The sequence below is a fragment of the Dryobates pubescens genome, chromosome 28 (genome assembly GCF_014839835.1).
Source record: "Dryobates pubescens isolate bDryPub1 chromosome 28, bDryPub1.pri, whole genome shotgun sequence".
Classification (NCBI taxonomy): domain Eukaryota; kingdom Metazoa; phylum Chordata; class Aves; order Piciformes; family Picidae; genus Dryobates; species Dryobates pubescens.
In genome coordinates this window covers 10517079-10544930 of record NC_071639.1, presented here as the reverse complement: position 1 = coordinate 10544930, position 27852 = coordinate 10517079, and the positions used below count along the sequence as shown (strand labels likewise).

Genomic DNA, 27852 nt, shown 5'->3' with positions numbered 1-27852 from the left:
CCTGGGCAGCACATTCCAATGGCCAGTATAGAGAGTGCTTATTTACAGAGGTTTACCTACATATCTATAGATGTTTACTTCTTTGCCATGTGTCCCAAAATAAGACAAGAAAGAGTTGTTTTCATGGGATCATACCAGCTAACATAACAGTAGCTATCCAGGGTGACAAAGCCTCTTGATTTCAAACCAGCCCAGGAAAGAGAGGGTTGGCTGAACCTCAACATGCCAAAGGTTCCTGCACTGCTCCCTTCAAACCAAGGGTGGCCAAGTGAAATGGATAAAGATCCAGCAAGGAAGAAACCTCCAGGTCTGAAGGTGGACTGAAAAAGGGGAGGTGGGACAGAGAGCCATAAAAGTAGCACCTGAAATGATTCATTCCTATCTAACAGTATTCTGTGGTCCACAGTCATAAGGCAGAATCCCTGCACCAGCACGTGTGTTGATGCACGTGCAAGGTGTAGAAACAGTGAGACATTTACAGACACTGATTAAAACTACTAGAATAAACTTCTATTAATCAGTGGTCTCCAGTTATCTTTTTTTTTTTTTCAATTATATTTTTCTACCTGATTTTGTGTGGTATAAGGAAAAAATGAGCTCCAGACAGCTGATCTGTGAGGAAAAAAAGATGGTGTGTGCATACCGTGTCTACTAAACATTCCTTAACAACTAAATCCCTCTCTGTGCAGAGAGCCTGAGTAAGACTCAGCTCATCTAGTCTTTTCACCTGAGGACTGAAAAGGCCTTGATGGAGGCACTTAGCAAAGCTGCTGGCTTAGCTTTTAGAAATGATGAAGAATCTGATGCTAGGTCTGAGCTGAAGTGAGCGAGAAGGGCAGCGCTGAAATAAGGGTCTGGAATGAATGCAGCTTTCAAAGGCTCCAGGCTTTTCAATTTTACCTAAACTGAAAAGAACTAAGACAGCAGCAGATCCAGTGAACTATATTTCCCCCCTCAAACTACAAGTAAAAATACATTTGCCATTCAAACAGAATGAATATACAAACTATTTGCACATATTGCAAACTTAGTTGTTTTGATTTGTTGGTGTTGGTTTTTTTCAGTCAGAAGCTGTTCCATAGAATCCTTGGTTAGAAATTGCACTTTTTCTAGTAGAAAACTTGGAGGGAAAAGAGAATAAAGGAGTTAGACATTGTTGATATGACTCAATGCAGTGTTAAGGCTTCTCTCTTGATTTGTAACTGTCTTGAGCTGACCATGTTTTGAAGTCAGCTGCAGCAAGATGAGGGGGGATAGGGCACTTAGTGGTGGGTTTACAAACCTAATTGTACAAAGTGTGAAGCAAAGAGTTGGTGTATTAATTTACATATATGTAATCAGTAGGTTCCACCATTTAACCTCTGCCAACTGGTCACAGCAAGCCAGATAGGATTGCTGAAGCCTAGGTAGGTTTATCAAGGGATTTAGAAATCCTACCGAAGTTTCTGCAGTACTTCAGTCACGTAGAAAAGGTTTCAGTACCTGCTCTATTAAAAAGGCAAGACTGGATACAAAGTAAAAGGCACAGGTATTATAGAACAGTCACAGTTCTTGAATAAAAAGACCTTATAAATTAGGTAATGATTACAGCTGGGAACAGCCACTTTGCTCTTGCTTTATTTCTCAGTGCTGACTGTTTCTTGACCAAACATCTCCATCTTTTCCAACGTGGCACCACTGTGTGCTGGAGGAGTCTTTTCTGAACAGCTTTTCTTGTTTCTTCCCATTTCTGTAGCTTCCACCAAAGTATTAGTCAATGGCTTTCCCAGTGTTTCTGGAAGCATTATTGTTAATATTCCGCTCAGAAGAGCCATGATTCCAACAAGCAGCTAGAAGAAACAAGAACAGGAGCTGTAAAGGTAGAAGTGCCTTTCAAGTTACACATCTTTGGATCTTGCTTGAGAGTACATTTAAAGTGAAGCAGAAGGAACTATAATGTAAAGCAAAGGTACAGTAAAAAAGATTTGCCTTTTTTTGTTGCGTGAATGAAAGATTATGCAGCAGAATTAATGAACAGCAGGTGAAGTGATTTGTTCACAAGGGCTCAATTCAGTGCAAGGAGGAATAATTCTGTCTGAGAAAATGACAGAGATATCTTTGTTTGGCATTGCTGCTATCAGGTATGCATTCAAGAACTGGTTCTAGGACTGCATACATTTCTGTTTAGCTGCATGTTCGTAGAGCTCCAATATCCCTCTAACCTGTCATCTCAATTCACACTCCAGCTCCTGAATCTGTTCCTCCCGTACCTGTGTGCCTGTTCCTCCTGCACACGGCCAGAACAGAATTTCTCAGTATGGCTCATTGACCTGGAGCCACAGAAGTGCAGATCCCTGCTCTGGGGAGCTCTTCAGCAGAGAGTGAGCTAACTCTAAACAGGAGTGCTTTGCCCAACGCAGTTTGAAAGAGCTGTTAGGGGTGCAGGAATCTACAGACATCTGCAGCAGCGGGATCACATCTTGGATTTGTCCACGGTGTGTACAGCTTACTTCAGCAGAAGGATCAGGATCGTGTGGGGCAGTCACAGAAGCACACACATGCTCCAGGAATATCCTTCCTTTCCCTTCATTGCTGTGTCTTGTTCAATGAGAACAGTCCATACTTTCTTCCTCTGGAGCACAGAGCAGCATTAAAATCCTGATACTCTTCCAACAGCAGGTTATAAACGACTCAAATCTCTCTTGACAGAAATGCTTCCACACAGCACATCCTGCCTGGCCTCAGTGTTTTTCCATTTTATGACTGTACTGTATCAGCCTTATCTTGCCCTGTGCTGATTCTCTGGTCTGTCCTGTTTGTTTAATACTTTCTTTCCAAGTGTGAGAGGGAACATTTGGAACTACCATGCCTATGCCTCTTGCACAGAGCTTGAGACAAGAACTGGCCAGCTACCATCTGCAGCTAAGCCAGAAAGGTGCTTTAACTCTCCCTTGAAGAGTACTATTGCACCATGCAGCCTTTGTTTCCCCTCCTGCCCAAAAGGACAGCTTGTCTCAAGCACTCTCTTGAGGAGCAGAATTGCCACCGCTGCACACATTCCTCTTTTTGCACTTGCACTAAACATAGAGGCTGACAAAACAGTTTTTACTAAGCAAAATAGCATTGAGTGCTACAAACTACAGTGAAACCAAAACAGTGCTGCTCTTACCATGATAAATTAAAAACCCAATCATAGCAGCAATAGGACTAGAGGTAATGGCACCGAGGGAACCATAAATATGTGGCAAGAGTGATAGTTGAGAATACACTCCAAAAGAGTGAAGTCTCACCTCTCTTTGTCAAAACTCTTTTCCACTGTTAATCCATCATTTTCTGGTGTAGCCAATGAGTTAAATGCTGATGGATTTAAGTGTACTCTAGTACAAAGTATTTAAGTACACTTAAGCCCCACTGAAGTTAATTTGACAGGAGTATTTGCTTAAGTTCATTGTTGTTTTCAGAGGCTTAATTTGAAAGCTGACTTCAAAGAGTCAAAGCAGAGTCAAACTCTTGAGTACTGCAAACCCTTCCAGTACAGCAGCTTCCAACAACTACCATAGAAAACTTTAAATAAATAACATTTCCCATCCTTTTTCACATGTCCTTCTCCCTAGTTGGGGCAGCAATTTAAATTTCACTCAAACTTTTGGACTCGATGATCCTTGGGGTCTCTTCCAACCTTAGTTATACTGTGATACTTAAAGAGAACTAAGAAACTCTTCTCCACCTAAAGCTTTAGTATTTGAGTATCTGTGCCTTGGATATGAATATCTATGCCTTGGGTAATGATATTATCAATGTTATACTGAATTCAGTGTTATTTTTAAGTCTTCCATCACAAAACCCTTTCAGAAGACTTCAGTGCCTCAAGGCCTCCCTTTTGCCATAGCTGCAAACCTCTAGCAACGTAAAGCTGCTAATCTTTGAGACTCAGAATTCAGGACAAGAATGGTTCCCTCACCTTCCTTTTCAAAGCAGAAGTTCTGCTTTTGGCTCCTGAGAAAACAAGCCACACACATGCCTTTTCAAAACCAGAAGCATTCACCACTGAAATAAATACTTACAAGTGGCATGAAAATCCAAACACTTCTCAGATACACACAGAAAGGAGCGACCACGCTTCCTACACGGCACATCATGCTTCCACTTCCAACAGCAAGGGATCTACACATAAAACAAGGACTTGGATAAGAATCCTGGCAGATAAAGGAAACAATTAGGAATGCACAGTCACTTAAACATCAGTAGGAGATGTGTCTTTAACCAATGAATACTAGGAAGCTGTTGTGACACCAGTGTGAATTTATACTGCAGTGAAATCCACCTGCTTCTATTATTAAGATTAAAAGTATAATCATCATTCAGCACAGGATCAACGACCAGGACTTTACAGAAAGGCATAAATAATGTTCAAGAAAGTATTGAGTATTCTGGTCCCTCAGTGAAACCAATCAATAAGCATGGAATGAAAAACAAATCATTCATGGGACAGCCAAACATTAGACAAACCCCGAAGCAGCCTTTGAGACCACCAAGAGCGATGCCAAAAAGCTGCTGGGTCTGGCACAGGAGGATAACGGAGGAAAACAAACAACAGCAAAGCAACAGAAAACCCATCCCTGGTGTCAGTTCTTACCTTACAATTGTTGGGTACAGTTCTGCTGTGTAGAGATAGATGAGGCCAAATGCCACACCTATTGAAAATTTTCCGGCCATATTTGCTAAGATAATTAATATATTGAAATCCTATTGAAAGAGAGCATAAAGAAGTGAATCGCCAGACCATAACGCCCCTCTCAAAACTGACTTAGATCTTCCAAAGTCATGCTGCTGTTTTAAAAGTCAGTCTCAGTAAGTAGCTGGTGTCCATAGCACTTTTTACCAGCCCTGAGTCGCTGAAGCCCTGGGAACATTTTACATCTGATTCCAGCAATGACAACGAAACCTGCCCTGAAAATACAGAGATCTATCTTAGACTGGCAGTTGCAATTATAAAACAGCCTTTAACCAGCTATATGACTTAGAGCAGCTGCATCTACTGACTTAAGAGCCTTTGAAATAGATTTAGATATATATTTTTTTAACTATAGGAATGCTTCCAACAATTTGTGACTAACCTGAGGTATGAACATAATTAAAACACAGATCAGAGCACTTAAAATAAGGAACGGAATGAGTGTGTTTCTCCTTCCCAGTTTGTCCATTGCAATGCAAGCAATGATGTAGCAAGGCAACTCCACAGCACCTGTCAGAATGAAATTATTGAAGTCATGATGGCACATAGAGTCATAGAATGGTTTAGGTTGGAAGGGACCTTAAAGATCATCCTAGTTCCAACCCCCCCCTGCCATAGGCATACTCACGTTACGACTCCCTCTTTATGTGGATTAATTTAATCCTAGGGGGTAATGAATGTGTGAAAACTAGAGATTAATCAGCATGTTGGGCCAGTTCACTTGGTAACAAGAAATGATGACAGAAGGTAGAAAATATGACCTAAAATGTGGTAATGGAGGATGTAAGAGGACAAGTGTTTCACAGACAGAGCAGCTCCAGTTCTTTGTGGGGTGGAAAATTACAGAGAACAGCAAGGCCACGGTTCTGCTTTTACAACACCGGCCCTGGTGAGTGAAAGCTCCTTGTTTGCTGCTCTTCTGCTTCAAGCACATCAGCAGCTTAAGTGTGCCCACAAGGAATATTGCCAGCGTTGCCCTGACACGCCTCTCAGGATTTGCCAGTTTCCACCTGGACACAGAACTGAAGCCACAGGCACCTTCCCCCAGCTGCAGCCCAGAATCACCCCCGTGTAAAAAGCAGGCAGGCTCTCTCCAGGTCCAGTTCTCTGAGTTAGCTCCCCAAACACAGAGAATGAGATGCCAGTTTTCTCTCCTCTCCATTAAAAAGAGGACAGCTGTTCCCAACATCCCACTCTCAGATCACCTCTTCCTAACGTCTCTTCCCACAGCAAATCTTGTGCAGCTCTAAAGGAACTGGCATTTGGCTAGGAATAGTTCACAAACCTTGCATAAACATGATCTGCCCCTAGACAAATCACATTGAGCCCAAGCCAGTTCAGACATGTTTTAAACCAACTTGGTTATGAAGAATGCTACTATGTCCAACATGAAATAACAGAAGATACAGCCCTGAACAAACATGCTGCATTCCTTTACCAAGCATTTACAGCCCATCACGCTATCTGTATCAGCAGGAAACAATCTTTTGGGCTTGAGTTGTTAAAAGCAGGTTGCAATTACTGTGTTTGCCAATCTGCTAAAGTATTTTTTGCAGAGGTGGCTGTGTTGATTTGTGCACTCTAACTCCATCTGTGCAGTGCCAGCACCCACTCTTCACCACCACTATGCTGTAGGTGACAACACAAACAATTCATGAGTGTCCTGGCCCTTCCGTGTGCTGATGTACATGAGCAGTCACATTCACTTTACCGAGAGCGCTCGGCTGCATAAAGCAAAGAGCATGATTTAATTCTTTGCTGGCTCAGAGCTGCAGGCCTGATCTAGAGTCTTCTGAAGGCAATGGAATATTCCCACTGATCTTAATAAACTTTGGATCAAGCTTTGAATGCACTGAGCTGCCCTTACAAACAACTTACATACCAGAGGAAGATTACAGGCAGATCAACCACATCAAATGAATACAGCTCAATTAAAGCTATACTATTGAGAAATCTAAAATTACTCCTGCTTCTGAGAATTATGAATCTATTTCCTACACAGACCAAATAGATCATGACTCCAACTGATTAAAGGAATAGTATTTTTTCCTTCCCTCTCATTTTGCTAGTTAGTGGCTGTAACAGAGCTGTGTGAATTTTGTGTTGCTGGTCTGCTTCCTCTGGTGTTTGTGTGCATCTGCTGGATGCTTGCAAGGCAACGAGGAGAGAAGCAGAATATGGTTTTACAATCACAGGGACAACTTCTATACACTCATAAATTTGAAGCTATTCTTACTTTCCTTTAGAAACTGAGATTTGGAGTGAGTGATACTCCTGTTAGTCAACTTTATGACCAGTTAGCAAGAAACTTTCAAGCAGGGTTCCTAGCTGAATGGACAAAAGTTTAAAACCTGGCTGCCAAACGTGTCTAAATGTTATGCTCTCGTTCTGTCATAAACAGAATAAGGTACTAAAATATTTACCTATGAGAAAGAGATTTAAATATTCATTGCCTCCTAGACTGACAGAACTGAGGGAGAAGACGTAGTACCCCAAGCTCCCAGTGAACCAGATCAGCCAGACTGTGATGGTCCTTCTTGCAATTTGCCAGTTACAGAACAGGTCTAAGATGTTGTGCTTCTTTGCTGAGGATGTGTCATTGTCACCCGTTCCACCACTGGCCAGGTCATCTTGTTGGACTGAGCACAGTTCAGAGACTCTGCAGGGAGTGCTTACTTTATTCCATCTTGCCATTACATTAATGACTTTTTGTGCATCTTCGTATCTTTCCTCTGACAGGAGCCAAAAAGGTGTTTCTGGGAGCATCCAGCAGCACAAGACAAAGGGGAGAGTCGCTAGAGAGAGAAATATCTGATAGACCCACCAGGTCCGAACCAAAAATCCCACGAGTGCCACAACCATAATTCCCATAGCAAAAAAAGCATGGACATGCATAGAAGCCCAGGTTCGTGCTTTAATGCCAACAAATTCAGTCACATAAACAAAAGCCACAACCAGATAGCCACTGGAAACCTGGGGGGGTGGGAGAGAGAAAAAGAGAGAGAGTGAGGTTTGTATCAGCAATCCTGGCGCAACAGCAGTAAAAACAAACAGCTGTGTTCCACATTTGTGTGAGCTTAATTGCCACAGCACTGGCATGGCCCACACTGGCAGACAAAAAATAAAGGCAACCCTGAAAACAAATCAGCTGGAGACAAAGTTCACTCAAAGCTTCAAGACTGCCTGGACACTGTATTTAAAAATGTGAAGTGTTTTGGGATGCTCCTCTGTGGTGGGAGCAAGGCAGCAAGAGACACCTGAAAAAGAGCCTAATTTGCTGATGTCACTAAGCCCTTCAGCTCCAACAATCAGGTCCCTTAATGACATCACAAACTGGACACTCATTAAAATTAGGTCCTCTGCAATAACTGCCACTTCTGAAGATCTTAACCTTGGCTTTTAAGGAGACTATTAATAATCTGGCATGTCAGGGAACTGCAAATGTGTTGAGAATTACCTTCCACAGCCTTCTAAATGATCCCATTAAATCAAATTTTAATACTGTTGGAAGAAAATTGCCTATCTGTGGTTATAGATCCTCACACAGCACCTAGCAAAAGTAATTCCTGGCATGTTCTGCATGAGAGTATTTCTTCACTGACTGTAGATGTGCAATAATACACACATTTCATTTTCTCTAGCCACAGTTAAACTCTTGCTATCTCAAAACATTTTCAAACACAGCTCAAAAAAACCCCAACCCAATAGTCCAGAATATTTTTTCAATTAATTGATTTTTCTGATTAAAATATTCCAGCTAACAGACTCTGATTTAGAAGCCACTGACCTCAGTGGCATGGGGGGAGAGGTAGATGAAGAGGTAGATGAAGCTCATGTCACAGATGAGCTCTGGTGGGCAGTTAAACCCTGCAGCATTGGTCTGGTCAGAGCTCTTTGCTTTTCTGAACTACCACAGCCCTGAGCATTGACAGCCAAGGGAGTCAGTAGAGGGGCTCCTGATGATCTCACTGTTCAAGGCTAAGATTGCCATGCAGTTTTTCCTCCTAGGAAATCCTTCTGAGCTCTGATCAGGCAAAGGGAGCCCTAGGAGCAAAATCCTGTCTGGACTAATGCACTTTCAGCAAGAATGAAACACATGATGAGACTATTTTCAAGTGTCTAAGCTAATATTTCTTATGACAGCATTCTAATGTCTTTATTTCTTCTTATTATTATTATATAGTGAAATACTACAAATATTATACTTTTGAATGTAAAACAGCCATTTAAAATTGGTTTCCCTGTAGAAATACTGAATGTATGTCAGATAATTGGCTATATATCACCCATCTAGAGAAACAAATGTGTCTAGAGATGCATAAACACATACACTGCAATACCCTTAAGTATACTATAAACACCTAGAAGTTCAACAGGTCTGCTCATGTACTCCAGAGGTATATTAAAAGACCAAAAGGGATGCATGGAAGAGAAACTGTGCATCTCTCCTCCACCATGCAAAATGGTAGAGGTAAAAGCCATACATGTTATAGATCTGTTATCTGAATTAAAATAAACCCCATTTCTAACAGGAAGGAGAAATGCAATGGTGGCTGCAGTGCAGGATCCAGTTTGCTGTTCACACTTGGTATTTAATTACCAGTCCAGCAGAGGTTGGGATGGAGGAAGTACCAAACATTGCTTCACACAGATGGCTTTCTATTAATTCAAAGAGGAAAAGTGCTGTGGTCCAAGAACATTCAGACTCTCCCTGCTCTGCTGAAATAAGTGCAACAGAGGGGGCTTTAGAATAATGAATTAGGGGAGGAAACAACAACAAAAAGGGAGATTTTTCCTGAGAAGGGGTAGGAAATGACACACAGAAAGAGCCAAGGTGAGCACCCTTTCTTACCATAGCGAGGAGGAAGCGCACAATCACAAAGCTGTAGTAGTCAAACGTGAAGGCCACTGCGATGCCAAACACGAACTGCCCAGCGCTTGTGAACCATATAACACGCTGTCTTCCCAGCCTGCAAAGCACAGCAGTGATGAGATGCTGAATAACCACAAACATTCTCTCTCTAACTCCAGAGAGCCTGTCTGGAAGGCAGTCTGTAAACACTCTCCTTTGATACCCCAGTGGCTTAGTCACCTGTATTAATTGTCAGCAATTTCAACTTCCGCGAAAAAGGAAGCTCCTGCGGATGAAACTTTCATTTCACAGCTGTTGGCTGGAAGCAACATGTGGAAGTGAGCATCCCCTAAGCTCATCTCCAGTTTTGAGTTTACCACCTACACAAAATCTGCAACATTTACTCTGGCTTGTTTATGAGGAGAGTAGGCAAGGCTCTCTTTTCCCAGGTATGTTCTGTGAAGCAGTGTCTAGTTGATTTCTAACAAAAGTTAGCTGTGATAAGACATGCCATCTCTTGCCAAAGTGCCAACCAATTTGGGTAACAATGAAAGGCTTCTGTGACATATCCTTGTCCAGTTACTAAGACTTCAGTTCCCCAACAGGTAACAATTACATAGTTCCTCTGATTTTTTTTGATGGCATCACAGTGCACGTGCAGGCATGTACAAACCTGGAAGTCCAGGAAGCTTGCACACTAGCAGCAGAACAAATCATGCCAAATACCAGCTTCCCATCAACAACACAGTGATTGCCAGTGACAAAGAAGGGCATTTAGTAAAAGGGAACTTCTGTTTGTTTATCTTCTTCCCATATCTCAAGGAGAAACTACATTAAGTAGGGCCACTTGTGCCTAGACAGTGAGCACATTATCAATGGGAAGCTCAGCTGGGGACAAAGCTTAGAAATCTGCAGTAGGCATAGAAGGCTCTACTGAGGAGTCATTAGGTTCTGTCTACAAATGTTCTATAATACAAAAGGCATGGAATAATTTATTCTTCCCTAATAAGATTCTCACTGTTGACTTTGCACAGATGTGGCTATTACATGTAGACAGAGAGTTTGAGGACTTCCAGGGCTCTGAGCTTGCCTGCTGTTTTTCCTTTCTTTTTTTTTTCCATGAGTGTTTGCTACCACATTGAAACAACTCCTGTTTTCCTCCAACCTTGACATGGAGTCATGCACACTTGGTCTCTGGTCCCTGCCAGAAGAGATCCCAGTGAGTCCTAGCTGTTGGAGCTCTTCTGTTGGGAAATCTGTTAAGTGGGAATGGGAGGAACACACAAATTTATTTCCCACCAGCCAGGATGTGTCAGAAAATAACAACTTTCAGCTGTAAGCTCTACAGTTGTACATCTGTAGCTCAGAATGTGTGTCTTATCTTAACTGCTGTCCATGGCTTGAATTAATGACAATGAGAACAATATGATCACAACCTTATAAATCACTTCGGATTATTAATGAGGCTAGGACTGATTTAAAGGGATGCAGAACAAATAGTGGCATTAGATTCTGGCTTTGTATTAGAGAGGGTTTTTACAAAGCCTTGGATCAAGAGGCAGGATGGATTCCACGTGTTCTAAAAGCCAAATCAACCAGAAGCCACCCTTTACTTTTCTGTTCCCATGTTGCAACTGTCCCACCACACTGCTGTGCTGGAAAAGCAGAAAACAACTCACATGGTCTCCTTTTTCTGCTAGCTGTGGGACAAAGCATCACCCTCCACTTAACAGAGCTATAAGTCAATAAGCTCCTTTATAGAAAAGGATAACACAAAACCAGCCTTCAGAGCAAAGCACAGGTACACTAACTACCTGGTATAAAACATAAAATTAGTACTGTGAATAAACAATATGCAAAGTGAACACACACACACTTATGGACACACAATGAATGAAAACAACGAAACAGGCCGATACACATGGAGTTAGTGCAGTCTGAGAGCTGCAGTTTTCCACTTTACCTGTCAGCAATGTCCCCAAAAATCACTGCTCCAATCAAGACTCCAAGCATGAACGTAGGCTGGATTAATTTTGCAAGCCATTCTCGCTCACAGACCAGATCCCACTGCGTAACAACAGTGCTCTTCCACTTAGTGTCATCGTAGAGAAATCCATCAGAACAGGAAAATGTGGACTTGTTGCCTTTGTACTCATATGCCAGATCCAAACTGACTTCTCGTTTGGACCTGCTGCATTGATTAAGTTCCCAAATGTCTCCATTCTCCAGCTGGACTACAAGGTAATTTTCAGCTGATGTCCATAGTGTCCAGATGTCCTCTAGACTTGATTCAGAGGAGTTGTAGAAAAGAGCACTACTCACATTTCCAGGGATACCACACACAAAGTTGGGAGTAACAGCCATGAACACAGATGCTAAGTAATGGATACCACAGGACATAGCTTGAAAGACAGAGGCAAAATAAACACATGCTTGAAATCTGTAAAGGGAAAGAAAAAACATTTAGTGAGGAAAAGCCTTCTGTACACTAACAAAACCCAACACAGTATCAGTAAATCACAGAATCACAGAGTGGTCTCCAAAGGCCATCCAGTCCAAGCCCCTCTGCAGTAAGCAGGGGCATCCTCAACTAGATCAGGCTGTCCTCAACCACCTCCTCCCTGGGCAACCTGTTCCGGTATTCCACCACCCTCGTACTGCAAGACTGGAGAGGCACTTTTCATAAGGGTGTCCAGACACAGGACAAGAGAGAATGGTTTGAAGCTGAGGGAGAGTAAGGTTAGACTGGATCCAGTACAAGGGTGGTGAAACTCTGGAGCAGGTTGCCCAGGGAGGTTGTGGATGCCTCCTCACTGGGGGTGTTCAAGGCCAGGTTGAAGGAAGCCTTCAGCAGCTGGGTCTAGTTGAGAGGTGTCCCTATCCATGGTGGGGAGGTTGGAGTAGATGACCTCTGAGGTCCTTTCCAACCTAAGCTAGTGTAGGATTCTATGAAGAACCAAAACACTGCAACCTCAGGGTTCTCAGGGATAAACATGCACATCAAATAAAACAACCCAAACACACTAGGCCCTTCATTTGACCTAACTGTACCTATAAAACTGAATTCCACCTATCTTCCATTTCTCCTTATTGCCTCCAAAAGACAAACAGAATACATGTGGACACTTGTAGAGGAAGATAGAATCTAAAGAGTATGAAGTGCTTCGTACCAAAAAAATAGCTGTAAACAGGGTTGGGTTTTGGCTTAGGATGTGCAGTTACCCATTAAAGATTGTATCATGAAGTAAACATATTAAAAGAAGGGTTTATGCATAGCCTGAATTTTGGCATTTTAATAGCTTTTCAAAACATGCTTGAGATGGAAGTAAATCTTAGTGAGTAAATTCCACACTCCTGCTGGAATTTCAAAAGGCTTGCAATGAACTCTGGTATCACTGACTGCAAATTCTAGACAGTTTCTGATAACCTGAGCATAAGAGGTCTGTTCCTCAATTAAAGGTTAAAACTATGCATGTAATTGGTACAGCATCTGCTCAGAAAACAAACAGCATAGGGCTGGTTTCTCCTCTTCATTTCCTGAAGGAAACTCGATTGCACTGATTTGAAGGAGCATTCAGTGATCTTCTCTATACACATCCTTACTGCAGTAGGCAGCAGGCCTTGACAGTATGAAACAAAAAGCAGCATTTTTTGAAGTGAGCAGAGGCTGTCTCTGCTGAAGCTGCAGGAAATGATACCTAAACCCCAACTGCCTTGAAACATCTTGTGGGGAAAGTCAGAGCAATTCCAACCCCTGTAACAAATGCATCCTCTAGCTCACTCCTCTCCAAGATGTATCTAATCTAATCTTGAATTCCAGCAGTAAAGATTGCAACAGTACCTAGCCTAGGACTTTTAAATCATCTGTCATGACAACTTCTAATGAATTTCCAAACTACCTATAACCTAAGTGTACTGCATACTTTGTCTTAACATCTAATTAACCTTCCCAGTTGGACAGTTCTCTTATACAACCTAACTCCCTTCACCATCCTCAATCTCCTTGACCTTTCACCTTGTGATTCTTATTTCTTTCCTTGCTAAATGTAAACTCAGTTGCCCATCCTGTCTCTCCAGTGGCATTGTTGCTGTTCAGAAGCAGCACTTTTAATCCCCCTTTCTCTAGACAATATCTCTATTGCATTTTCCATAGCAGTCCGAGCAGAGTGCTGAATTGCTAAACCCACTATGGCAGCTCAGAAGTTGGCTCCACTTCCCTCATGAAGGTGCTTCAAGGTAATCCTCACACAGGTGCTGTGCTGCTCCTTCCCAACAGATCTTATGGTTGAGAGAAACTGAACAGAACCACAGCAACCCTTAAGCCCATCAGTTCCCTCTGAAGATAACAGTTTCCTGAGGACTAAGTAGCTGGCCATAAAGCAAGGCAAGGCTAAGCTGGCTCTGAAAAGCTTTTGGACTACCTTGGACCAAAAAACAACAACAACAAGCAAATACTATCCTGAAATGGAGCCTTTGGCCTCTCATTAATGCTGGTCAACAATATTTTTTCAGTTCCTGTTCTCTAGTTTCATTTTAACTAGTCCCATCACAAGACACAAGTGATTTGCAAAATAGCAGAACAAGACCAAATTCAACAAGCTGGGCTCTGTGGAATGACTGAGATCAGTTCCAGAGGACCTCTAACAAACTGAGAGATGGAATCCCTAGAAGCTGTGCACTTACATCTTCTACTAGCTAATAAAAAGTGGCATACCTGGAACCAGGAGCCTCAGGATTTGCAGCATTCCTGTCATCGTGCAGGGAACTGAGGTGTCAGAGAGCCCAGTTGGTATTTCCCAGAACAAAGGAAGAACAAAACCATTTCCAACTCCCATAGATTCTTCTTGAGTTTCCTAATTAGCTCTCCCAGTAATAAAAATATCCTGTTCATCACTTATCTTCTACCCAGTAGAGGGAACAGGAAAAATGTATTTATACCCTTAATTGTTGGAGGGGCTTGAAAGAAGATGACAGCTTGGAAGAATACAGGCTCGGAAGTTGGCATGAATTAAGGCACTGCATTATTTCTTAAAACCCCAAGTCCCAAGAGCATCAGCAGGGCTGTGATTTAGCTCAGATCCAGATAATCTCTCCACTAACTGCTCCCTTGAGAGTTTTATCTTCTCTCTTCCTGACCACTTCTTGTGATCATACTTCAGTAACCATTTTGACAGACTGCTCTGCTGTCAAATCTTGCTGTTGGAAAGTTTCTCATTACATCTAATCTCGTTGTCCCTTTTTCCAGGGTAAGACTATTAGCAGCTTATAAAACATCCTTGTGCAACCTTGAATAAATCTTCCTTGCCTTTTATCACTTTGCTGGACAGAATTATCAGTTATCCTCCTCCAATTACTTCGTAAAACTATATAAATTACAGTCCCTTAGCCTTTCCTCATTTTTCCTGTGCCCCACAGAACAGTTTCCACCTCTATAAAAAGCAATAAAAGAATCATTTTAGAGAGGTATCTGTGTCAGGCCATATTTCACCCCCTCCTTCAAGGGTTTAACTTAGAACTAGATACAACTGATACTTGGAAAAGCATTCTCTCATTGTCATTATTATGATAATCTCATTCAGTCCCAGCAAAGAAATCCCCTCTGTAGCCTCATTACTTTTCTTGCCTGATTTGAAGCACCTATACTAAGCCAACACAAAAAGCCAAACCAGAATGCCAGACACATGTTAAAAGCCATCATTTATGCTGTTTATAACTCCACTGGAGAGCAGGAAAAACGTGGGGTTTACACCAAAATGGCCATGTTGCTGCAGACCCCTGCAGGATGGATTGCACTGCAGTTCGTAACCTCTAACTGCTCGATGAAGGGCCAAGCAACAGGCAGGGCTTAAGGCTTGATGAGGAGTTTGAAAAGTATTGAACACCACCAGCTGCTGAAGGCAACCCACACTAATGGGCTGTAAAAAATATCTACTGCTCTGTCCAGTAAAATTCCACAATGGGCTGGCTAAGCCTCTCTCTCCACATGTATACACATCTTACTGGATATTAAATATGTTAAAAATATATGTATATATTTGATTAGTACTTTAATTATATATATTTTCATATATATTAATGCCTTTTATTGCACACTCCCCCAGCTATATACCTATAAACCCCACAAATACCCTGAAAACCTTCTTGTGCTATGAAGGCAAAATTCATTGCCAGCTACAGTGATAACAGCAACCCCACTGATGGTAGATTGAGATGTCCAAGCTCATGAGCTGCTGAGAACCTCCTGCAAGCAGGAAGAGCTTTTCTTCTAGAAAGGCCAGTTGCATAAGGGTCAGGAAGTGTGTTAACTTCTAAGGTTACCAAAAAGGAATTCATTAGGCCAGTAGTGACAACATATAGAAAGCATGAGAAGTATGTAGGGAGGATGATATGTGGGATGGGAGAGTACTATAGATGCATTGAACTTTGCTTTCCAGAGCAGCTGAAGATTGAAAAGGGGCAAAGGCACAAGCCTAGCCTCATGGTAGACACAGATTTGCTGGAACAGAGGTGGGGGCAGCAGACAGCTCTGAGTGAGGAGGAACATAAAGCTCTTGCCTGCTCTGTTACTAGCCTGGGATCCCCTTCCTTGGGACCTTCAGACACACGAGTTTGCTCTCAGCCCTCTTGCTGTGGCTCTTCCCCAATCATAGAATGCTGAGGCCCATGGTCAAACACAGCTGAGCAGCTCCTCTCTGCAGGAGACCTTGGTGCTGGAGAAGCACAACAGCTCCTGCTTGGGGAGCCTGGAGCTGCCCCTGGGGCAGGCAGTGACAGCAGAATGTATGCAGCTCATACTTCACCGACCCTGAGGCACAGGTTAAAGTCTGTGCTGTCCTTGCTACCTGCTGTCAATTATTAACCTTTTTTCCCCCCCAAATTCTTCATTTATGAACACAGTACTGATAAGAAACTCCTTTAATCTCTCTGTTGCAGGCAAACACGTAACATAACCATGTCAGTAATCTCCCCAAACTCCGTTTCAAATGTTACATTTCACAGAATCAACCAGGTTGGAAAAGACCTCAGAGATCATCGAGTCCAACCTATTGCCTAATACCTAACACCACCTGAAGACTAAACCATGGCTCCAAGTGCCACATCCAATCTTTTGTTGAACACTGGTGACTCCACCGCCTCCCTGGGCAGCACATCCCAATGGTCAATTACTGCATGAAGAAGCCACTGCTGCATGGAAGTAGTACGAAAACATCACTGTAGCAGCAATGCATGCTCTTGAAAATCACCAAAAGGAAGCAAGTTCTGTGATGCATTTTCCTGGGGTGATCTCCAAAATGGCAGGTTTTGGCAAGGGGATTTTCTGTGCCAGCTGCCCTCCCGTGTACACCTCAGATTACAGAAGATATTACTGCAAAGAGTAGCTTTCAGTGACCTACTGCACAGATTGCTGGGTTTTGTTTCTTCTTAAAACCCACTCTTTTTGCATTTTTTAAGAGGTGTGAAGATGATGACTGTCCTAAAAGGTATGATAATCTCCCTCAGTGTTTTTCCATCCCTTCAGTGACTTGCCATGGAAGATAATTATTTGGCAAGCACGTTTTGTCACTCTTGCCAGGAGTGTCAAATATAGAAGTCAAGAAGACTTTATAGGTTACTGCTCCAGTGTGGAGACACCTAATGAATGCCAGAAGTCAAATGAGCATAAAAGTCTCTTCACAAGAGCTTGAGCAAGACACAACATGAAAAAGTTCCAGTCTTTCTTAAAATATTTCTGTGAAATTTCTCCCCAGTTAATACTTTATCTTTTTTTTTTTCCTTCAGTTTACAGCTCATAGAAAGAAAGACTGCAAAAAATTCTACCTCTTCTGTACAGGTTTGAAGATCTCACCAGTAAGAGCAGCAATTGGTAATATCTTGAGGGGGCTGGGGAGGGACTTTTTAGGGTGTCAGGGGGTGATAGGACTGGGGGGAATGGAAAAATGGTGTCCCTGCCCATGGCAGGGGAGTTGGAACTGGGTGATCCTTAAGGTCCCTTCCAACCCTAACAATTCTATGATTCAATGACATCATAGTGCCAAGTCCCTGAATTGAAGAAATACTCTTCCATGAAGTTAATGAACTAGATCTCAGGCACTGCATGATACAGCTCATGACACATCTCTGTGGCACTGTCACTGTAAAATACTTCCTCCCTTCTCCTTTCCCACTGTTCATTCATCCCCTGAGACGCAGTGCACTCTGCTCTCATCTGTGATGGCACTTTTTTGCATGGACCAGCTCTGAACTTTATCTGCAAAACTGACCTAACTTAACACAAAAACATCCAAACAGAATGGTGAAAAATAAGAAACCATGCTGGATTAGTTGCTTGATGCAATAGACATTGCATTCATGCACATAATCTGCAGCACCCTGTTTGGAAGGTGCTACACCTAGCATGCAAAAACACCTGAAGTGGACATGGCCACATATCCGCAGGCTCAGAATACTTTGACTGTTGTCAGTTGTTGCAGTGGACAGCAGGGATAAAATTTGTTCTTAGACACTAAATGTATGCTAAATAAAATGTTTCTCCTGATACTTGTTTCCTTGCCTGTCCATCCAAGAAAGGAAGGGGAGGATTATTAGATACTCATCAAAAGCTTGTATTAAAATACTTTCAAGTGTAGGATAGAGCCACAAGGCAAAGGATTAGCAAAAGATACACTGCAGCCCTCAATATAGACAGGAGATGGACATGATGGAGCAGGTCCAGAGGAGGGCCACAAAAATGATCAGGGGGTTGGAGCACCTCTGCTGTGAGGACAGGCTGAGGGAGCTGGGGGTGTTCAGCATGGAGAAGAGGAGGCTCTAGGGAGACCTAATAACAGCCTGCCAGTACCTGAAGGGGGCTACAAGTAGGATGGAGAGAGACTGTGTGCAAAGGCCTGCAGGAACAGGACAAGGGGCAATGGCTTCAAACTAGAGCAGAGGAGATTTAGATTGGATGTTAGGAACATGTTCTGCACAATGAGGGTGGTGGAACACTGGAACAGGTTGCCCAGGGAGGTGGTTGGGGCCCCATCCCTGCAGATACACAAGGTGAGGCTCAACAGGGCTCTGGGCAGCCTGATCTAGTTGAGGATGCCCCTGCTGACTGCAGAGGGGGTTGGACTGGATGACCTTTGGAGGTCCCTTCCAACCCAAACCATTCTGTGATTTGTACTATTCCACAGGTTTTAGAAGAACTATTTATAGTGTTTGTCTTCTCAACCACCTTGTTAGCACACTGCTTAGTCAGAAAACACAGCATGTTTTTGTTGTGCAGTGTACACTCAAGGGGATGGCTTCAGTGGAAAGAAATTTCCAGTTATTTACTATTTCTGAAAGAATTTGTGTCAGTAACCACTTGCACCTCTGTATTCCATCCTGAATGTGAGAAAAGCCATTCAGCATTCTTTCCACTCTAAACCAAAAAGCTGTGTGCCCTTACACATTTATTTTTCTTGAGGGGAAAGCAGCTGAATGAGACTTGGGAGCAGTGTTTTTGCTGTGGTGCAGAGGTGCAGATTTAGAAGCAGCAGACACAGCTTTATTTGACTTGAAGTGTCAAGAGTAAACTTCCTTCCCTCCTAAGGGCAGTTTAAACCATGCTAATACTTGGTCTCAACCAGCATCACCAAGAAGGTTATTTCCAGAGGCAGAAGATGCTAAGCTGGATATCCAGTTTCAAGGCACCAACAGCAGAGAAGCAACAGGAATAAAAAAAGCCTATTGGGATCAGGAAGGCCCCTGGAGGTGCCAATGTGTGTCCCCAGACAGCAGGCACTTACCAACTCATCAATCTAAAGAATTCATAGAAGCATAAGAATGTTAGGGGCTGAAAGGGATCTCCAGAGATCATTGAGTTCAACCCCCCTGCCAAAGCAGGATCACCTAGGGCAGGCCACACAGGAACACATCCAGGCTGGCTTTGAAAGAGTCCAGGAGACTCCACAACACCTCTCTGGGCAGCCTGTTACAGTGCTCCAGCACCCTCACAGTAAAGAAGTTTCTCCTCATGCTGAGGAGCTTATATCTGTTGTTCCTTGTCCTGTTATCAGGTGCCACTGAAAAGAGCCTGTCCCCTTCCTCCTGACTCCCACCTCTCAGATATTAATAGACATAAATAAGATCCCCTCTCAGCCTTCTCTTCTCCAGACTAAACAATCCCCATTCTCACAGTCTTTCTTCAGAGGAGAGATGTTCAAGTCCCTTAATCATCCTCATAGCTCTTCACTGGACCCTCTCCAGCAGACCCCTGTCTTTCTTGCATTGTAACACACCTATCCCATTACACTTCTGCTCCACCAGCCAGCACTTGTTCACCAGAGTCAAGAAGGAAAAGACACCAGCTGCTCACTACTACAGCTAAGCTGGTGTGACAGCTTGGATGAAGAAAGTCACATCAGTGTGAAAAAAACACCACACCCAAGCTATAGAATTAAAGGCCACACATTTACACTTCATTTTACACAGGTCCCAGCTCCAAAGGGGGCAGCAGTCACCATGGGAACAAAGCTGGCAAGCAAGAACAGACTGCAATGGCAACAGAGGCTGACTGGAAGAAAACAGTGTCACCAAAGAGTCTGGCAGTGACTTTTTCCCCTCTGAGGAGCACTGTTAGTAATGTATCTTGCAGACAGGGTACAGGCACATTTTCAAACTGGTAGGTGTTTATAAAAATGTCATTTCTGGAATGGAAACATCCAAGCACAGAGCCTGAAGTGTTACTACTGCTCAAGTGTAGCCACTCTGCTGTGTTTAGCACCACTCCAAATGATTCCAAAACAAAGCTAAATAACTTCAAAACTGCAGCTGATATGTACTCTTGACCCAGCTAAGGCAGAAAGGACAAGTGGATAACTAGACTGAAATAGCCTGACCCCAGCTTTGCCACCAAAGGTGTTGGAGCTGCTGCTGCAATTGCACCTGGAGGGAATTCTATGCTCGTAGCGCTACAGGTCTGCAGCCTGAAGGAAGGGATTTGATTTAAGGCACAGCCAGCTATGGCCAGGTTACTGTGCCCAACAGGCTGTCTTCTCCAAGGCAAGACAGCTTCTCTCTAAACCCACATAAAGGAAGATGACACAAGAGGCCTTTCAGCTTGTTTTGCAGGTTCATAGCTCACCTTCCCTCCAAACTGGTCCTCTTCACTGCAGATGTGTAACCCACTCTTTGCCTGGAAGTCCTCAGCTCTCTCCTCCCCAATGGTCATGGGAATCTGCCCCCATAATAAGCCCTTATTAAAAGATTCATTCCCACTGGTGAGCTCCTCAGTTTGGTTTGTTTTGATTAGCAGCCTGGTCATGAACTTCTGTCCAATTTTTGTTTATTTATATCCCTTTCCAGCTTCAGCCCCAGATACCACTTTGGCTAGCCCTGTGTCTTCACAAGACATGAAAAACCCTTTCTGTAAATCTCTGAGAGATTTACACATTGGAGAGTACTCCAAATAGTATGAAATGCCCAAAGCAGATTTGACAGAACCTGGACATTTGACATTCTGGTTTTCATTTTAACCAGACAAAGCTTTTCTGCCATCTCTCTCAAGAAGACAAGTCAAAACCTGAACAGCAGTATTGATCTTTCCAAAGAAAAGGTATTTTCATTTGGTTTATTGGTCATTTATCTCTTCCATGACTGCCCCACTGAATTATTCTATACTCTTCTTGATTGTTTAATGCCAAGCAGCCTTTTCAGTCTCCTGTCACTCAAGGCAGATGACTCTGCTACCTTTCTCTTTAAGCTGTTAAAACTGGAAGCAGTTTAAGTTAAAAACAAAGAAATGTAAATTAGAGATTTGGCTGTTCCCAAGGCTAGAACTCACTTTGACCTCTTATTAAATATATTCTCTAATGCTCTCTTACCTGCTTATATCTCCACAATACTGGCAGGTTCTTCCCTTCAGCCTTTCTCTTACAGTAGCTCACACAAGGGAATGATCTGGAATAATGCTGTTTTCCATCCCCAGCCTTGCAACCAAGGCATAGCTACCTCAGCTGATATTTTCTGTCTTCCCATAGCTCTGAGAAGTTGAGAATCTCCTTTTCTTGCTCAGCTGCTATAGCTTCACACCTCAGGCTACCTTGAATAAAATGTTAGCTGTGTATAGACCTCAGCTCCGTTCTTGCTGTCTGTAGCAAAATGGTGGCACAGAAATTTCCACAGCTTGTGCTGAAGGCTTCTGGGGCCTTAGAAAAATTCTCCAGCTTCGATGTTGTTCCCTACTTGCATCGTATCACTTCCTGCAATGAACTGGTCAAACTTTCCATGAGTAAGCCCTGTTATAAAACATTTCTCTCCAGCTTGGAGATACCTTAGTACTGCTGAAAATCATGACTATGATGAGAAAATGGACAGAGCTTTTAGAGGGGTGACCTCCCTGCCCCAGGCTAGGCATTACAGGGAACACACTGTGCAGTGCCTTATGTATTTCATCATATCTGAATATTTTGGGATGAAATGGCTGATCACCAGCTCCTTGAGGTGTGTGGTAATTGGTTTATGCTGCTGTAAGTGTGCTCATGCTACAGCTTTGTCTAGAAGCCACCCCGGGGGTTGCCAAGATTTCAGAGGTGCAGCCTGAATCCCAGCAGCTGGTTTACAACCATAACTGATTCACGAGCTTTGAGTGCTGCTTTATTGCAGATTTTAGCCTTAGAGTAGCAGAGGACAGTACCAGTGCAATTACATCTTACTTTTATTTAGTTCTTTTTCTGTGGTTTTAACCTACTTCTATTACCATCTACTTTTTTCACTCCAGAAACATGCAGGGCGAGGTTGCCAGCACATTCTGGTGCAGCACACTTAAATCTATGCAGATCCTATGCTAGACTGCTCCTGGATCCCAGCAAATAGGATTAGTGCAGACCACACTGCTATTATTCAGGAGCACTAGGCAGTACCAAACTTTGATTGTGAGTTTTGAGAGTATTTCTACTTTTGCCTAGTCAGGCATAGAGCATATTATCTGTCTTTAAGCTGCTAGAGTCTGCTCAGTGAGAACACAGGATGTCTCTTGCTTCTCCAAGGCTATTATGATGCCATGCAAACACCTGGATCAAAAACTCTTTGCAAAACATCCAGACAAGTCCCTCTCCTAAAATAAGGGGGGGGGAGGGGGGAAGGAAATGAAACCCAGCCAAGTCCACTTATTTTATCCCATGAACATCTGAGAAGAGCACAGGCAGATTCAGATGTTGTAATGCAACATAGATACAAAGCTGAAGAACACTTCCCAGGCACTGCTGTCAAACACCACCCCTGACTAGGGGTCAAGGGAGGACTTAGATTTGAGATTCTTCTGCCTGGCATACTCTGGTAAACACAAACAGCTGTTCACTGATAGGTTTTGAAACCTGGATGACAGAGAAGTTGTGATAAACTTTCCCACTGTATAGAGTAGCCAGTGTGTGAATCTGATTGCCTCCTTCTCCACACCAACTATGCAAAAGGAAAAGCAATGTCTTTGCATGCCCAGCAAGTACACTTCTCCACTTGAAAAAAAAATGTATTCCTGTTGGAGAAGAACCTTTCAGGGCATCTGTGAAGTATTTGAGTTTGAACATTACTTGAAGGCAGTCTGTTCTTTTTGCAGAAAAGAAATGGTGAGCATGATCTTTGAGATACTTTGGGGCTCTTTGTTACCTGATACAAACCCAAGGGACCCTGGAAGCAACATGGACACACGCACAACAATTTGCAGAAGAGGTAATCTGATCACAAGAGCTGTGAGGGCTGAAACAAGAGAGAGGATAAGGGCATGAGCATGAAAATAGGAGCCTGGGAAAAAAAGGTGTAACAGGAACATAGACCACTTGGTGTAGGACTTCAGAAGTGAACCAAGAGCTCTATAAAGTAAGGAGGAGAGAAATTATGTTAGACTGAGTGCTCAAAAACTACTCTACTATGGCCCAGCCCAGCAGGGTCTGCATTGTAGAAGGCTGTTGTGAGAATCTCTAGAAAAGTCAGGCCTTTGGTTGTTTGTTTTTAAGAGCTAAGCCAAGTTTCTGTTCTGTTTGTAAATACCAGAGAAGTTCCAGGGAAATTAACAGAAAATGCTGAGGGCCTACAAGAAAGCTGGGGAGGGACTTTTTGGGATGTTAGGTAGTGATAGGACTGGAGGGAATGGAGCAAAACTAGAAGTGGATAGATTCAGATTGGATGTTAGGAAAAAATTCTTCACCAGGAGTGGTGAGACACTGGCACAGGTTGCCCAGGGAGGTGATGGAAGCCTCATCCCTGGAGGTTTTTAAGGCCAGGCTGGATGTGGCTCTGAGCAACCTGATCTAGTGTGAGGTGTCCCTGGCCATGGCAAGGGGGTTGGAACTGGATGATCCTTGAGGTCCTTTCCAACCCTGACAATTCTCTGATTCTAAGTGTGTTCATTTCTACCAAATGTTTGACTGCAACAGGTGAGCATCCCATCCTAACTGGCAGCCTGTGCTGCTTCTCTCCTCCTCTCAGCAGCCATTGCTAAGCCTTGTTACTTGTTGCTTATAAAGTCCAGGCAACAAGTTCACATAAGACATCAAGATAAAGACATTAGAAACTGCATCAACACTAAAGAGCAATCACTGTTCGTTTATTAGCTAGTCTAACTGCCAGCAAAATGAATGATTTGTGAAATCCCTGTTTGAAAATCTGGATGACTCACTCAGCCTTGTAGAAGACAAAATACTTCAAAAAGAAAATGCTACTTTTGAAAAGACTCTGGAAATACTTCATTATGAAACCTGGAAACAGCACCAGTGACACCCAATCTTCCCTGCTCTCCCTGACAATTTTCAGCCACCTGCTTTTGGCTAAACTATAAGCCAGGGCTTGAAAACTGTAAATCACAGGGAAAACTCTGCATCCCATGTGAGCTGCATCTCATAGCTACCAGACATGCCAGCTGGGAAATCAAATCCTTATTCTCATCTACACTTACTGTAGTAAGTGCCTTGCCAGATTTCTCTCTAGACAGCTATTCCTGATTAGATCATGCCTCTGTTCAGCACTCTGCCATGGCATAGATCAGAGCTGAGAAGGATGCAACCTGTTTCTCACCAGCAGCCAGATAAGCAAGATCTGTGTCCTGCTGGTCTATTAAAGTTACTGAAGGTATCAGAAGTCCTTACTTGGGAAGCAGCTGCCAGCCAGGTCCTCAGGTACACCTCCCCACGCTGTGCTACCAACCCTATGCCCATCAGTTGTGTCTCCCCACTCCCAGTGACACCAAGCGGCTGACTACAGCCCCTTTACCTGATGAGCCCCCGAGTGGGGTTTTGTAGCTGGAGTGGGTAGGCTGAGGAAGGGGCAGAGGGTGAAAGCCCATAGACAGTCTGTCAGAAACTGCTACATGGGAGAAGGCTGCAGCTCAGTGCAGGTAAATTGGGAGCTTCAAGACCTGGTAGCTCATTAGAGATGAAGCAAACAGGACTATTTTTTTTTCTCATTTCCAGTGATCTCATCTTCCATAACCAGTCCTAAGAACAATGTTTCAAGGAACCTTCTTGAATTTATAGGCCACAGATGCTATCCATGCCCAAATCCAGCCAGCCATAAAGCCTTGCCTTAATGGCAAAGCATACAGAAGCTGTTATGTTTTTATGGTTGATCACACATGTCTCAAGACCCCAGTAAGAACTACAGCATCACTGAGACTTCTGCAAGAGAGTCCAACTGGAAAGCAAACTGTTGTCAGCATCCATGTGAATGTCAGTTCTGCAAATTCATGATGAAAGGTTTCTTTATTATCTGTATAATTGTTACATAGCCCTATATATATGTATGTTATAATGCATACACACTCTGCCCATATATATTTACATACTCATAAACAGCTGCTCCTTCTTTACTGCATCTGTCAGGTTTCAGGAAAATCCAAAGACTCTCAAAATACTAACAGTCATCCTTGGATGGCTCAGAATCTGACTGTGGCAAATCCACAGAACCTGTATCTAGTGCACAGGCTGCATGAACCTCTCGAGCACGAACTACTTGAACTGAAGAAATGATTTATTCTCTGCCAGTGCCACCACGATGCATAAATACAAACTAATCAGAATTAACTCTGTTGTTACAGTTAAGAATAACTTCTCATGCAAAGCAGGATCATTTATCTTAGGATATCAAGGGAATAAAAAGGTTTTCACAACAGCTTTTAGACAGCTGCATCGACCCTAGGCTACAATTACCCTTACTTTGAGCATGTGGTCTTGGGAACCAAGAGTCTAAGAGGACTATGCAAATTTGGGCAGCCTGCAGTTCATGGCAAAGGTCCCAAACCTGATGCAACCCCTACTGAACTGCATCTCAAATAATCTGCCCCCTGGACAGTGAGGTTATCACTGCAGAATTGTTCTCCCTTTAACTGAAAGAAGTAGTTGTGAGACCTTTAAAGTACTGAAAAATGTTTCCAAGTAGGAGATCTACTTCAGGTTCAGAATAACAACTTCTGTGTTATCTTGGTATTCAAGTGCCTGCTTTCCACAAAGAGCATGCAAGACAGAAAAGCAACAGCAGAATAAACTATGATTTCTCTCCTAGTTTGCACAGAAGGAGGTATTTAGGTTACTGACCCAGAACTGGAAATGAATGAGATACTGTTCAGATAGATGTGCCTGTAAGTCACAACTCAGCCAAACATGTAATTTAAGCATAGGTCCTAGTGAGGCAAAGAAAAGGTCTTTCCATCCTAGCCACCTGCAGAGGCTATTGATACCCACCACACTTGCACATGATATTCAAAGCCTGTTCTACTGAAGTGTGCACTTCTACCATTAAAACAAGCTCCCAGGCTTTGTTCAAAACCCCACTCCTGCCTACTCCTGATAGAGAGGTGGGTTAGGCTAGCCCACTGGTGACCCAGCTGCAAAGTACAACAGGGCAATTCAACAACCTGAATTTGTAGCCACACTGTGACACATGGGTGTGCTCCAGACATCTGCTCAGGCAGTACCTGCCTGCAAAACCCACGCTGATCAGCACCTCGAGAAAGCCCTGGACAGAACCCCGCTGCAAGGCTGTGCACCTCTTAGTCACATCCTCTAAACTTTTGTTTCCACTCCAAATGTTTCTTCTCCATCACCTGCTACAAGCAGCCTCACATACCAGCCCTGCATCCACAGCTACACACACTCCCCACACCTGTGTAACCCACAGAACAAACCCAGGCCTGTAGATGCACAACATAGCCACAAACCACACCAAAGACAACTCGCCGTGGCACATCACCCCATTTTCCAGATAACCTCTCACCCCATTTACCAGATAATCCCTTGCCAGTAAATATATACACCTCCATATCACCTATATACACCTCCATATCTACCCAATTACATGCAACCTGCCCAACCTCGAATAAAAACACATAATCTACCCCACACAAGCCTGTGCCCCTGTGCAAACAGCCCTGTGACTGTGTACCACACAAATACTCCTCTATGTACTGCCCTGTGCCCATCTATCACCTCTCCAGTGCCCAGGCTGTTCTGAGGGCTGGGGCTCAGCATGCGTGGGGTGCATGTGTGTGTGTTTTGGGGGGCGTACATCCGTCTGTGCAGGAAATGTGTGGGCTTCGAGAGCCTACACATCGGTGTGACTGCATGCAGTGTGTGTCTGAACACACGGGGAGCTGGCAGGGGTGTGAACGGACAGCGCGAGGGTGCCTGGATGAAGGTGGCGCATTACAGATGTGCGAGCACGTGTGTCACGGATGGGTATCTACGGGGGGTGCAGTGTCCGTAAGGTGTGAGTTCACACACCGGGACGCCCCGTGTGTGTAAGCGCGTGTCCGGCAGCGTGCGCCTGTCCCCGCCCCCACCCCAGCCGAGCCGCCAGCCCCCGCGGTGCGCGGCAATGCCACCCGGTGCCACCTCCGGGTGAGTCCCCGCGGGCGCAGCTCTGCCACCCCGTCCTGCGTGGCCGTCCGCCGGTCCCTTCGCAGGGACGTGCGAGCGTGACAGTGCCCCCGCTCGGGATCGGACGGGACGGCGCTGTCCCGGTACCTGCCGAAGTGTCCCACGGAATCGAAGAGCCGCTCGGAGCTGGGAGCCATGGTGGGGCGGCAGCAAGCCGGCAGCCTGGCTGTCGCTGTCCCGGCGCGGCGAGGAAGAGGCACCGTCCCGTCCCATCCCGTACCCCCTCCGCCCCCCAGCGGGCGGGCCAGAGGCGGGGCGCAGCCTAACGGTCGCCGCCCCAACGGCCGCTGCCCGGTGCGGGGCCGGAGGGAGCGGGCGGCGCGGTCCCGGCCGTCCTGCCGCGGCTCCGCGGGGCGATTTAGCCTCTCACGCCTCCAGCTCTCCTCTGACAGATGACCCTC

At 44.0% G+C, this 27852-nt stretch overlaps 1 protein-coding gene across 2 annotated transcripts; it reads right to left on the bottom strand.

Annotated features, from left to right (window-relative positions):
- Nucleotides 1-544: 544 nt before the first annotated feature.
- SLC22A16 (solute carrier family 22 member 16) lies at nucleotides 545-27652 on the bottom strand. 2 transcript variants are annotated; one of them, XM_054174042.1, is made up of 8 exons: nucleotides 27539-27652; nucleotides 11530-12006; nucleotides 9567-9684; nucleotides 7138-7687; nucleotides 5097-5224; nucleotides 4616-4725; nucleotides 4044-4143; nucleotides 545-1829 (listed from the first exon to the last, which is right to left on the bottom strand). In XM_054174042.1, the coding sequence occupies exons 1-8, from the start codon at nucleotides 27586-27588 to the stop codon at nucleotides 1617-1619; spliced, it is 1746 nt and encodes a 581-aa protein (XP_054030017.1). In that variant the 5' UTR covers nucleotides 27589-27652; the 3' UTR covers nucleotides 545-1616. The 2 variants fall into 2 exon arrangements, with proteins under 2 accessions (XP_054030017.1, XP_054030018.1); XM_054174043.1 differs by lacking the exon at nucleotides 5097-5224 and having other exon boundaries at nucleotides 1634-1829.
- Nucleotides 27653-27852: the final 200 nt, after the last annotated feature.